Here is a 12,728-nt window from a genome sequence, read left to right as displayed (position 1 = left end):
AGAGAATAAGCGCGCGCACGCTCGCCCCCCCAACACAGGGGGTGTGAGCGCGCTCGCGCAACACAGGGGGTGAGAGCGCGCTCGCGCAACACAGGGGGTGAGAGCGCGCTCGCGCAACACAGGGGGTGAGAGCGCGCTCGCGCAACACAGGGGGTGAGAGCGCGCTCGCGCAACACAGGGGGTGAGAGCGCGCTCGCGCAACACAGGGGGTGAGAGCGCGCTCGCGCAACACAGGGGGTGAGAGCGCGCTCGCGCAACACAGGGGGTGAGAGCGCGCTCGCGCAACACAGGGGGGTGAGAGCGCGCTCGCGCAACACAGGGGGTGAGAGCGCGCTCGCGCAACACAGGGGGTGAGAGCGCGCTCGCGCAACACAGGGGGTGAGAGCGCGCTCGCGCAACACAGGGGGTGAGAGCGCGCTCGCGCAACACAGGGGGTGAGAGCGCGCTCGCGCAACACAGGGGGTGAGAGCGCGCTCGCGCAACACAGGAGGGTAAAGATGGACAGAAGTGATGAGGGTATCAAGCAGATGTGCCATACTACAAACTCCTTATGCACCATCCCCTCATCATGGGTCAGCCCTACTTACCTGCATAGCCTCACAGGTCTGTTAGAACGGCAAACAAAACCAAAATCTAGAAAGCACAAAACCTCGTTCCCCAGAAAACCATTTTGATAGCTTGCCATTCAAAATTACTAAAATGGTTTAATTGTAATGCTGCATTAAAACTGAAGATGTGTTAGCCTACTACTTTATAAACAGTAATTCGGATTTGTGCCAATGTGCCTTCAACTTTTCCTAGTAACAAATGCATTCTGAATCATGACAACTTACAGGTGACATAAGATGACCCTGTCAGTTCTGTTTAGTATATAACAATTGTAGAGCTCAGGCAGATGATAAAACAATGCACCAAGCCCATGCTGACAGGCACCAAGAGAAGGCTGATAAGGTGGGGAACAGTGACTTGGGCTATATTACAGGCACATGGGCCCTCATTCCCATCATAAATACTGGGGACTTTGGATGCTAGGTTATCTTGACTGGGACGTGAATCTTACCTTGCTCATTGTGACATTCAAAACCCTTGAGAATGTGCAGGTGAGACTTAAGTGTGTACGAAGGCACACTCACACAATGGCACACACCTTGCGCTTCCACTCCAGCAAGATTGGCAGAATGCTTAGATCACAGAATCATGTACACCTATAGGACAGTGCAATGGTGAATAAGAACAAGACTAACAGTACACACTGGTGGTCAACGTCTTCATTCCAAACGGAAAGACTCAGTACTCCCCAGCCAAACAGGGCCAATGTAGTTATGAGTTTGACTCTGAACCTGACATTCTGGGCCAGCCTCCACAAGAACAAACGGATTAAACAAACTATGAAACCCTTGGTTAGCCCACAGACCTATATTAAAACCAGGTTAACCACGATTGTTGACAATTGGTAAACTCAAACTAACTAGCTATAAATCAAACAAAAACATGTACTTCACTAGATACCTATATCTAACGATGTCTTCCGTGGAAAATGCAATATTTCATATGGACCTGCCAATTGGCCCATGCCTTCTTTGGTGGAATATGGCTAACTAGCAAATTCAACTAAACACTACAAAATTACTGCATTTGCAGGTTAACTCGAACAGCAGTGTAAATTTCGTCTAGTCTGATCGTGAAAACATATGCTAATCCACAAATTATACATCTCAAAGATAGCTACCGACCTTTGGCTTTGTTGGGACATTCTGTCAACACCTATACAATGTTAATGCCAATGTTAACTAGCTAATAGTGGTGTAGTGACTAGCATCTAGTTGGTGCTGGGCTTAGCAAATTAGTTCTCCATCTAGTTTGACATTATGATTAGCAAACACGTCAAATAGCTAGTGAAGACACGTCAGATACGATCACAGTAACTGGTGCACTAGCAGGCTAACGAGTTAGCCAGCTAGTACAGTAGCCATCCGATATTTCCACCAAAAACAAGTCCTCTTCAGTGTTTATCGTTATCTAGCTGTATTTGCAATATACTGTTTATCTTAGCATAATATTATTTCATACTGGTAATGTAGGTCGTTATGTTGACAAAATATAAAATGGTCGTTAATGGCAAGTAACGACAGAAAGTTAACTATTTAACGGTTAGCTGTGATGCTGCCTGGGTCGTTCGCATGCTAATATTATAGCTTCCTAGCTAGCTAGATAGTCAGCCAGTCAGAGGCTAGCTAGGTAATGTTATCGAGTTACGTAAATGTTACAGGAATACTCCGTGTGTGTTAAATGGATTTATAACTAGCTAGTTAACGTTGCAACAAATATTTCACTTTGCAAAAATATATATTTATTCTGACGTCAAGCTGTGTAAACGAGCTGAAAATTAATCCCACATCTCTCGATATGGAAGCAAGCTAGCTACTATTGCTAACTGGCTAGAATCACACATAGGTACCCAGAAACAAGCCATCTTCAGATTAACGACAATGAGCCGTAACGTGTTACCTTGATCCTCTGTTGTCCGGAACGAATACGGTGGCAAGTTGTTATCCTCTATTATACGATATTAAACTAAAACGCTTCCAATCGCGTAAGAGTAGCCTCTCCAAGTAGCGACAAAACAGCAGGAAGGCTATTTTGGCTTTTTTTTTAAGACAGACAAACCAACGAGTGCCTATTTACCTTCTAACGAAATAATCCTCCGAGTCCCATTAATAACAAAATACAGATGTATAAAAAGATTAAGTGGAGTCAATCACATTCCCTATTTATGAGAAGAAGAAAAAAAATAACTTGTTTACACCACACCTCTTTTTTTGTTATATTTCTGTAGACAGTATTTAATTTGGGGACCTCTTTTCACCCTTTTGTCAATATTACTGGGCTGAGTCCATGGCACACATAGAGATACAACCAACCCTGATGCTCGGTTTGGCATTATAGACGATGGTGATTGGTTTGTTCGAAGTACGTAATGGATGGGGTTGGGCATTAGGTAACGTCCATCATTCCGCTAACACAGTCGCTCCTAGAGATGAATAATAATATTTAAAAAAAGGTAGGTTGAGGAGTATGGGACTAGGAAGTTTATTGGGTTGAAGACGAGGTGGAATTTTATACTTTAGTCGCTGCCTAACCCTCTTCCTGGAGATCTACCGTCCTGTGGATTCAGTCCAACCCTAATTTAACACCTAATTCTACTAATTAGCTGCTCAACAAGACCTTAACTAGCTGAATCAGATATGCTATATTAGAGTTGGACTGAAAACCTACTGTCCAGTAGATCTCCAGGAAGAGGGTTGGGCAGCCCTGGCTAGTGGGTGGGGAATCCTCCCCTTATGGCATGAAGCTAAACCTGTTAAGGCCCAACCCTGATTTACTGTTGATCCACACTGAAGGATGGATCAGGCAACTTGAACAGGCAACTACTACTTCTCCATTAGTTCTATTATTTAAAGAGCACATCAACATTACGGATAGGAGGAGAGGACTTACATCAACAGCTGTCTCTATTTATTTATAACCTTTATTTAAATTAGGCAAGTCAGTTAAGAACAAATTCTTATTTACAATGACGGCCTACCTCGGACGACGCTGGGCCAATTGTGCGCCGCCCTATGGGACTCCCAATCACGACCTGATGTGATACAGCCTGGATTTGAACCAGGGACTGTAGTAACGCCTCTTGCACTGAGATGCAGTGCCTTAGACCCCTGTGCCACTCGGGACCCAGAGTGGCACTGATCTTTTTCAGCAAGTACACCACATCAAATTTTACAATACAACAATATTATGGATAAGAATAATATCCCAAAACAGATGGATGGAAATCAAAAAACAAATAATTTCAAAATATACAAGCATTTGTTATCGAAGTTGATTTTCAAGTGACATACTGTCTGGTAGCTATAGTATTAAAGTAGCTAAACAATATCAAAACAAGTCCATATTGTTTTACAATTTTTTTCTCCCCCTTCAGTTTTGGTAATATTGAAACTGTTCAGGCCAATATTGCATTTTTTTGTTTAGTAATGAAAAATAAATGAAATGACAAGATTAAACATTATTAAATCATTGTTACATAAAGTATGTGAGTGGGGGGTGTCCGATCAAGTATACTTGACTTCTAATCTAATTGAAATGGGATACTTAAGATAAAACTGATATTAGCTGACTGATAAATATAACGCTAGCATATTACTCTACCTTGAATTTCCAACTCAGGGTGAAAGTAAGTATAATCAATGAAATAGAAACATTGGCACACCACCGGAAGCAGCTGGCACAGTAAACCTATGGAATGGGAGCTTATTTCTCCCCTGAAGACTTTGAAATTTAACCCATATGAAAAGGGACACTTCGGAATTTTGGCAATGAAGCCCTTGATCTATTTCCCCAGTCAGATGAACTCACGGATACGATGTTTAAATTGAGTGTTAAAGGAATTAACACTAAATTTGTCTCAGGTCTGCATGTGAGGGGACATACGCAGCCTGCTCTCATAGACTAGACATAACATAGTAAATGTAAATCCGGGATCACAAATTAGTATGATATGTTACATTTGGTATGGTTACATAAGCCTTAACTTAACCATCTGGTTCAAGGCAAAACCAAGAGTGGGGTGGTTGGTTGGGATGGGTGGGCGTATAACCTAAAGGTAGCGAGATCGAATCTCATCATAGACAACTTTAGCATTTTAGCAACTTTTCAACTAATTAGCATGTTAGCCAACTCTTCCCCAAAACTTTTTAGCTAATCATTCCCCTAACCTTAACCCGTAAGAGTCCAAGCCCTGTCTAAGCCGTGGCAGGGGGTTCTACTAAGTTATATGGAATTGTTTTAAGGTCATACAAGAGATAATTTTGCTATTTTATTTAGAGTTTTAAGATCCCTTGAAGTATCAAGAAAATATTTGTAAAAAAATATACACTACCGTTCAAAAGTTGAGTCACTTAGAAATGTCCTTCTTTTTGAAAGAAAAGCACATTTTGTAGTCCGTTAAAATAACATCAAATTGATCAGAAATACAGTGTAGACATTGTTAATGTTGTAAATGACTATTGTAGCTGGAAATGGCAGATTTTTTATGGAATATCTACATAGTCAAACAGAGGCCCAATATCAGAAACCATCACACCTGTGTTCCAATGGCAGGTTGTGTTAGCTAATCCAAGTTTATCATTTTAAAGGATCATTAAAAAGCCCTTTTGCAATTATGTTAGCACAGCTGAAAACTGTTGTACTGATTATAGAAGCAATAAAACTGGCCTTTAGACTAGTTGAGTAGCTATCTGGAGCATCAGCATTTGTGGGTTTGATTACAGGCTCAAAATGGCCAGAAACAAAGAACTGTCTTCTGAAACTTGTCAGTTTATTCTTGTTCTGAAAAATGAAGGCTATTCAATGCAAGAAATTGAAGATCTCCTACAACACTGTGTACTACTCCCTTCACAGAACAGCACAAACTGACTCTAACCAGAGTAGAAAGAGGAGTGGGAGGCCCCGGTGCACAACTGAGCAAGAGGTCAAGTACATTACTGTCTAGTTTGAGAAACAGATGTCTAACAAGTCCTCGACTGGCAGCTTCATTAAATAGTACTTGCAAAACACCAGTATCAACGTCAACAGTGACTAGATGACTCCGGGATGCTGGCCTTCTCAGACTGGCCAAAAAAATGAAAGATTAAGATGGGCAAAAGAGCAGACACTGGACAGAGGAACTCTGCCTAGAAGGCCAGCATCCCGGAGTCGCCTCTTCACTGTTGACTTTGAGACTGGTGTTTTAAATCAGAACAGTTTTCAGCTGTGCTAACATAATTGCAAAAGGCCTTTCTAATGATCAATTAGTGTCACGTCCTGACCATGGTAAGCTGTTATTTTCTATGGTAGAGTAGGTCAGGGTGTGACAGGGGGGTTTATTCTATTTCTATGTTCTTAGGTTCTAGTTTTTGTATTTCTATGTTGGTTTGTTTGGTATTATCTCCAATTAGAGGCAGCTGGTCCTCGTTGTCTCTAATTGGAGATCATACTTAAGTAGGGGTTTTTCTTCCTGGGTTTTGTGGGTGATTATTTTTGAATAGTGTGTTTCTCCTCTGTGTCACGGTTTGTTTTGTCTATTCAGTTATTGGATGTATTGCATAGTTTCACAGATAAAATAAAATGTGGAACTACACACACGCTGCACCTTGGGCCTCTCCTTTTGACAGCTGTGACAATTAGCCTTTTAAAATGATAAACTTGGATTAGCTAACACAACGTGCCATTGGAACGCATGAGTGATGGTTGCTGATAAATGGGCCTCTGTAGACATTCCATTACAAAAATCAGCTGTTTTCAGCTACAATAGTCGTTTACAACCTTAATGTCTACACTGTATTTCTGATCAATTTGATGTTATTTGATTTTTTTATTTTTTTTTAGCTTTTCTTTCAAAAACAAAAGACATTTCTAAGTGACCTCAAACTTTTGAACGGTATTGTATATAAAATGGTTTATTTGCCCTTACTGCTATTAGCCCATACAAAACGCATAACAGATTCACTACATGGAACAAACGATAGTCCCCCCCCAAAAAAAAAATCTAAAGGAATTTTGTTCTGAAGTGTCTGTCCTATATCTGAGAGATACAGTATAAAAACTTTTTTTTTTTTTTTTTTAAATCAGGAATTTAACATGTATTGAACCCCTTATTTTTTTGGCACTAAAACAGTCTCCATTAATTTTTTTCAACTGGTACTGGGGGACCTTCAGACGAGTCTTGAGGCCTGTGGGCGTCCTAGAGCAAAACAATGTACGTGTTTGTGAGAGTCATCTTTCCATAGAGTGGTCATAATAGTTTGTAGGCCTACAGATGATTTTGTGAGAAGACTGATTTTCAGGATGTCTCATGGTCTGATAAACACCGCTCTTGCTCTATCACCGCAGATGTGGAAGTGCGACATAGGCGGATGCATTCTCTAGCTTAAACTGACAGATTTTGGGGGGGATTTGTTCATTATGCTAATTAGATTTCAGTGGGGCCCAGACATCGACCTTAGGGGGTCAACCTAACTCCTAAACTTAACTCTAACCAGAGAGGATGGCTGCTGTTTCATGGGCTCTTAACCTTGTTATTTTACTGCTGCTCTTTAATTATTTGTTACTTTTATTTCTTTAGGTATTTTTCTTAGAACTGCATTGTTGGTTAAGGGCTTATAAGTAAGCATTTCACTGTAAGGCCTACACCTGTTCTATTCAGCACATGTGACAAATAAAAATTGATTTGATTTTGAACCTTAACCCCTAGCCTTGCGAAAATTAGCCAGCTAGTTTCTGTTAAACACCTAGCTAGAATTTGTAACATAGCATTCGTTTTGCAAATTCATAAAATATTGTACGTTCAGCATATTCATAACATATCATACAAAATGGGTGATGGACATCCACAAATTAATACATATCATACGAAACTTAGCATATCGTAGTAAATGGTGTGTCTTAGATTTACATACAGAATAATACGAAATGCTCTGAGACCAGGTTGACATATGCAGCAGAGTCCCTGCATAGCAACTGTCATGTTATTCCACTCTGTGCCATTTGAGTGGAATTAAAGCTGCTCCTCTGAATATGAAGTATGATGAAGAACTGAATGCTCTGGTTCTGAACCCTGGCCTTTGTGACCCACTGAGTATGTTAGTTAAAATACAGGAGAGCATGCATTAGATCAACTAGATATAATTCTAATTGTATTTCTAAAGAAATACCAGTTGGTTTTAGCTAAACAAAATACCAAACATGTTGGGAGAAACACATTTGAAAAATGAATACCGCGATTCAATCTCATTTTAACCCTAGCGGTTAAAGAGATCATTAATCCGTTTCTGGGGTAAGTATAATACTACTTTCAAGAAAGAAAAAATATAATTCTGTTGATTTCATGAATCCAAACGAGTACTCTGTGAGTGCAAGAGGAATATTGATTGATTAAATAGGGACTGCAGTCTTGCCCTTCTTTGAGAGCCCTCTATTGTATACGACTCACACTTCTAGCTTCTTATCCCTCTTGGAGCCATGCTTCTTGTGTGGTCTAGATTTGAGTTTTAAGGCAGAGGCACTCTTCTGGGTGTCCCTCTTCCCTGAGGTGAATTCCTCCGCCCCTGGCTTCCACAAGAGCAGCTGTGCATCCTCCCCTCCCGTGAGCAGGGCCTCCCCTGCGGGATCCCAGAGGAAGCAGCGCACTGTTGAAGAGTGGCCCCCTTGGAGGGACCTCAGCAGACACAGGCCTTCCTCACTGCACTCCAGAAGGTGGATGTCTCCATTGTTTGTCCCACCTAGTACTAGTAAGCACCCTGCCTCCTCCAGCCAAGTCCCGCCAACAAAGTAATCCAGGGCCACTTCATCAGAGAGAGGGGTCAGGCTGCGGGCGTCAGCGGCACTGAAGAGTGTGAGGGGCTTGTCTGTGTCCAGCTGACCCAGGTCCCACAGATGGAGGCCCTCATCATGGCTGAGGCACAGCAGCTGGTTCAAGTCCTTCCCTGCCCAGCACACTGAGCTAGCAGAGGAGCCACAGTTACAGGTGGCCAGCAGGGCCTCCTCCTCTGCACCAAGGCTCAGGTCAAACACATTCACCAGGCCATCAGTGGAGCCAGACGCCAAGTGGTCGGCATTCCGGGGGTGGAAACGCACCTGCGTGATGTCATCACTGTGGGACTCAGAGTACACACCCAGAACCCCTCCCTTCTCCTTTGCCATGCGGGCATCCCAGAAAACCAAGAAGCTATCATCTTCATCGACCTGCTCAGTGCCTGCACATAGGACCACATCGCTGCAGCTCACATCAAAGCTGCAGAAGTGGTGGGAGGAGTCACTCCTGAACAACTGTGCTGCCTCTGAACCAGGGCAGCGGACATCCCACGTCCTCACTGTCCCATCAGCAGAGCCTGAGAAGAGCAGGTCAGGGGAGGTGTGGGCAAAGCACACCCCACAAATTGCATCACTATGTCCCTGGTACTCCCTGAGCAGGCTGAGGCTGTCCTCACTGTGCAAACGGATGGAGAGGTTGGAGCAGCATACAGCCACCAACCCTGGGCCCGAGACAGTCTGGTGGGACAGGTCCAGCAGGTAGGTGCGCTCATCTGGCTGGACACGCCGAGTGATGGACAGAGCTTTGAACTTCTCCCCCAGACTCTCCATGGCAACTTCCTGCAACTACACCCAGCTGGATAGAGAAGATGTGCAGAATATAGGTGTAATATGGAAGAAACTCCATCTAATCACAAAACATACACCTACTTACTCACTTAACTCAATGTGGGGCTGGTAATGGCTAAATTAACACAAGAAAGAACCAAGGGACTTAGTTTCCATAGAGTCCACTGTGATTTGTGAAGCTTGTTGCACTCACTCCGTGTGCAAAAAACAACGCCTAGGCTATTAGACAACATACACCAACAGCAATGACAGGCAGCTATCTCTAAAGTTAGTAGTACTGTGTGTGAAAGATTTTGTTAGAAACACTAGCCAACTAACTGTGAATACTATCCTCTATGTTAGTATTATGTTACTGCCAAACAGATTTAGCTTATAGCTGTTGTCTGGATTGATACCTAAAAAGCTGATACCTACCTAGCTAATATTAGTCACCAATGAAGGTGGCGAGTATGAAGTCACTATAGTAGTAGCAAATAAAGTGACTAACTTAGCTAGCTAAAAACACTCGCTAAATTAGCTAGCTAAACGTCTGCTAGCTTGCAAGTGGAAAGTTCTTGACTGGTTCACTTATTGAAGGACCAAAGAAAGTACGTTAACGTTCCAGTAACATTTTTATTCAATGCCCAGTATGAACCACAAATACAAAAAAAAACATCTGTAATATCTGTAACCTTGTAAACGACTCACTTACCCGGCAAAATAGACCTTATCTGATTTTCATGAGCACGATGTGACACGGTGTCACTGTATTTACTGCCCGTTGATGGACCAATTTACTCAATGCATGAGTTCCGCTGTTGAATTTCAGAGCATAAATTACAGTCAAAGAGTACAGTATGAAGATAGGCAGAAATTGCTTCTCCAATAGAAATCACCGATCACACTTGAAGGCGATGTCATGGCGACGTTAGCCAAGTAAACACATATGCAGAAACACGTCAGCGTGAGACGACGGGTCTAACGGTCCTCTCGCGCCAAACTGCGGATGTGCATGCCGTCAAAGGCACTCCTTTCTTTTTGAAACACCACTTTCCAGCACAATTTTCGTCTTTTCTGACAATTTAGGATGTGGCACATCGAGTTCAGCCAAGGATGTGCAACATCCTCAATTGTCCGAAAATCGAAAACTACATTCTTAAACTCATGTGTAATACTATGTGCGATTCAAACATAAGGTAGTGAAGTAAAAGTCAAAGTTGTCAAAAATATAAATCGTGAAGTAAAGTACAGATACCCCTAAAAACTACTCAAATTGTACTTTAAAGTATTTTTACTTAAGTACTTTAAACCACTAGCTTCAACAGTCAAGGATTCAAGATCCTCAAAGTTCTTGGAAGAACCTTAGGGTTATTGGCATTGGAAATTGCCCACAAAAGGTTCTTCCAAGAACCCGATAGGAGGTGGGATTCATCGAGGAGCCTCCTAAATTGGTGGGGGTTCTTGCATGAACCTAACTGCCCAACTGTTACATTTGGATTTGAATTTTAAAGGACAGCAGGTGCAGGCACTTAACTGAAAAATGTAAAGATCTCCTCAATTTAAGGTAAGGTTAGTCCCTTATATGATCTAAATTGACATTGTTTTATGATGATACCATCTATCTTTTCATATTTGTGCAAATATTTGTAAAACAGAAAATAGACAATTCAATGGAGGTAACTACTAGTTAACTACTAGCTATTTAGTCATTGTTAGCCTCTGCTAGCGGTCTTTAGCTCGGACTCCTGCCGCTTTAGCCTGGATAGACGGATAATACCTGCCAGTCTGCACAGCATGATACCAGCCCTGAGCATATCGGACGGCTTTTTTCCACTACATCACCGGATTCCTGCCGCAAACTCTGGACCATTACACCGGATCCTTCGCAGCTAGCTAGTTGCTACCGAGGAGCTATTGTGGCTAACACCCTTGTCCAGAAGCATGCACCAGTTAGCCCCGAGCTAGGCCCATTTCCCGGCTAGCAAACAAAGTACACCAACTACAACACTTCTCTTGCCAATTGGCCTGGACCCTTTGTCGACACGGAGCCCCGCCGCTCCATCACGACTGGTCTGCTGAAGTAACTCGGCCGATGTGCTCTCAACCGGCCTCTGCGTTGTGGATGTTTGGTGATGATCCATCTGCTAGCTCCCTGAACGCCGTGTCTCCCGCTCGCTCAACATAGTAATCGACTACTGAACTGTTCCCCGTTTCATCTAGTGTTGCTCATTGGACCCTATGATCACTCGGCTACACAGCCGATGCTTGCTGGACTGTCCATTAACACGGTACTTCATTTTGTTTATCTGTCTGCCCCAGCCTCAAACTCAGGCTCTGTGTGTAGCTAACTGACCCTCTCTGGCCATTCATCGCCATATACCCGTTGTTGTTGTCCCAACTGTTTACCCGTTGTTGTCTCACCCGTTTACCCGTTGTCTCACCCGTTGTTGTCTTAGTGTAACGGCTGTCGTAGAGAGGGAATAGTTATTGTTAACTCAGAACACTAAAGAAAAAAATAACAAAGAGAAAACGAAAGCGCACAGTTCTGTCAGGTAGATAAACTAAACAGAAGACAACTACCCACCAACACAGGTGGAAAAAAACCCTACTTAAGTATGATCTCCAATTAGAGACAATGAGAACCAGCTGCCTCTAATTGGAGATCATCCAACCAAAAGAACAACATAGAAAAACTAGAACCTCAACATAGATATACAAAACATAGAAAAACACAAAACACCCCCTGTCACGCCCTGACCTACTCTACCATAGAAAATAACATCTTACTATGGTCAGGACATGACAGCACCCCCCTCCAAAGGTGCAGACTCCGAATGCCCCTAAAAAACAAAAACAAAAAAGGGAGGGTAGGGTGGGTAACTCCTGTTTATGGCAGCTCTAGTGCAGTCCACATAACCTTATCCTCCAGCAGAGGAGGCGGCTCCGGTTTGGGGCGTAACCCCCGCTCCACCCGCTGATCCCTCTGCTTTAGTACCACCGGACCGTGGATCGTCGTCGAAGGAACCGGACTGCAGATCGTCGCTGGAGGTTCTGGGCTGCGGGCCGCCGCTGAAGACTCCGGGCTGCGGGCCGTCGCTGAAGACTCCGGGCTGCGGGCCGTCGCTGAAGACTCCGGGCTGCGGGCCGTCGCTGAAGACTCCGGGCTGCGGGCCGTCGCTGAAGACTCCGGGCTGCGGGCCGTCGCTGAAGTCTCCGGGCTGCGGGCCGTCGCTAGAGGCTCCGGACTGGGGAGCGTCGCTGGAGGCTCCGGACTGGGGAGCGTCGCTGGAGGCTCCGGACTGGGGAGCGTCGCTGGAGGCTCCGGACTGGGGAGCGTCGCTGTAGGTTCCGGACTGGGGACCGTCGCTGCAGGCTCCTCGCCATGGATCGTCACTACAGGTTCCGTGCCATGGATCATCACTGGAGGCTCCGGACCATGGATTATCACTGGAGGCTTCGTGCCATGGATCATCCCTACAGGCTTCTTGCCATGGATTATCCCTACAGGCTCCGGGCCATGGATTATCCCTACAGGCTCCGGGCCATGGATT

General features: G+C 43.9%; 2 protein-coding genes across 6 annotated transcripts in view; both read right to left on the bottom strand.

Annotated features, from left to right (window-relative positions):
* The window catches only part of 2a5e (Serine/threonine-protein phosphatase 2A 56 kDa regulatory subunit), an 81,948-nt gene extending 71,814 nt beyond the window's left edge, over window positions 1-10,134 (bottom strand). Inside the window, exon 1 of one of the 5 annotated variants that reach the window (XM_014210585.2) lies at window positions 9,890-10,134. The gene's annotated coding sequence lies outside the window, so the exon portion shown is untranslated. 5 annotated transcript variants of the gene reach the window in all.
* wdr89 (WD repeat domain 89) lies at window positions 3,512-10,123 on the bottom strand. Its single transcript, XM_014210713.3, has 2 exons — window positions 9,890-10,123; window positions 3,512-9,205 (listed from the first exon to the last, which is right to left on the bottom strand). The coding sequence occupies exon 2, from the start codon at window positions 9,178-9,180 to the stop codon at window positions 8,026-8,028; it is 1,155 nt and encodes a 384-aa protein (XP_014066188.3). The 5' UTR covers window positions 9,181-9,205; window positions 9,890-10,123; the 3' UTR covers window positions 3,512-8,025.
* Window positions 10,135-12,728: the final 2,594 nt, after the last annotated feature.

The sequence above is a fragment of the Salmo salar genome, chromosome 09 (assembly GCF_965601325.2).
Source record: "Salmo salar chromosome 09, fSalSal1, whole genome shotgun sequence".
NCBI lineage: Eukaryota > Metazoa > Chordata > Actinopteri > Salmoniformes > Salmonidae > Salmo > Salmo salar.
This window is presented reverse-complemented; position numbering and strand designations above follow the sequence as displayed.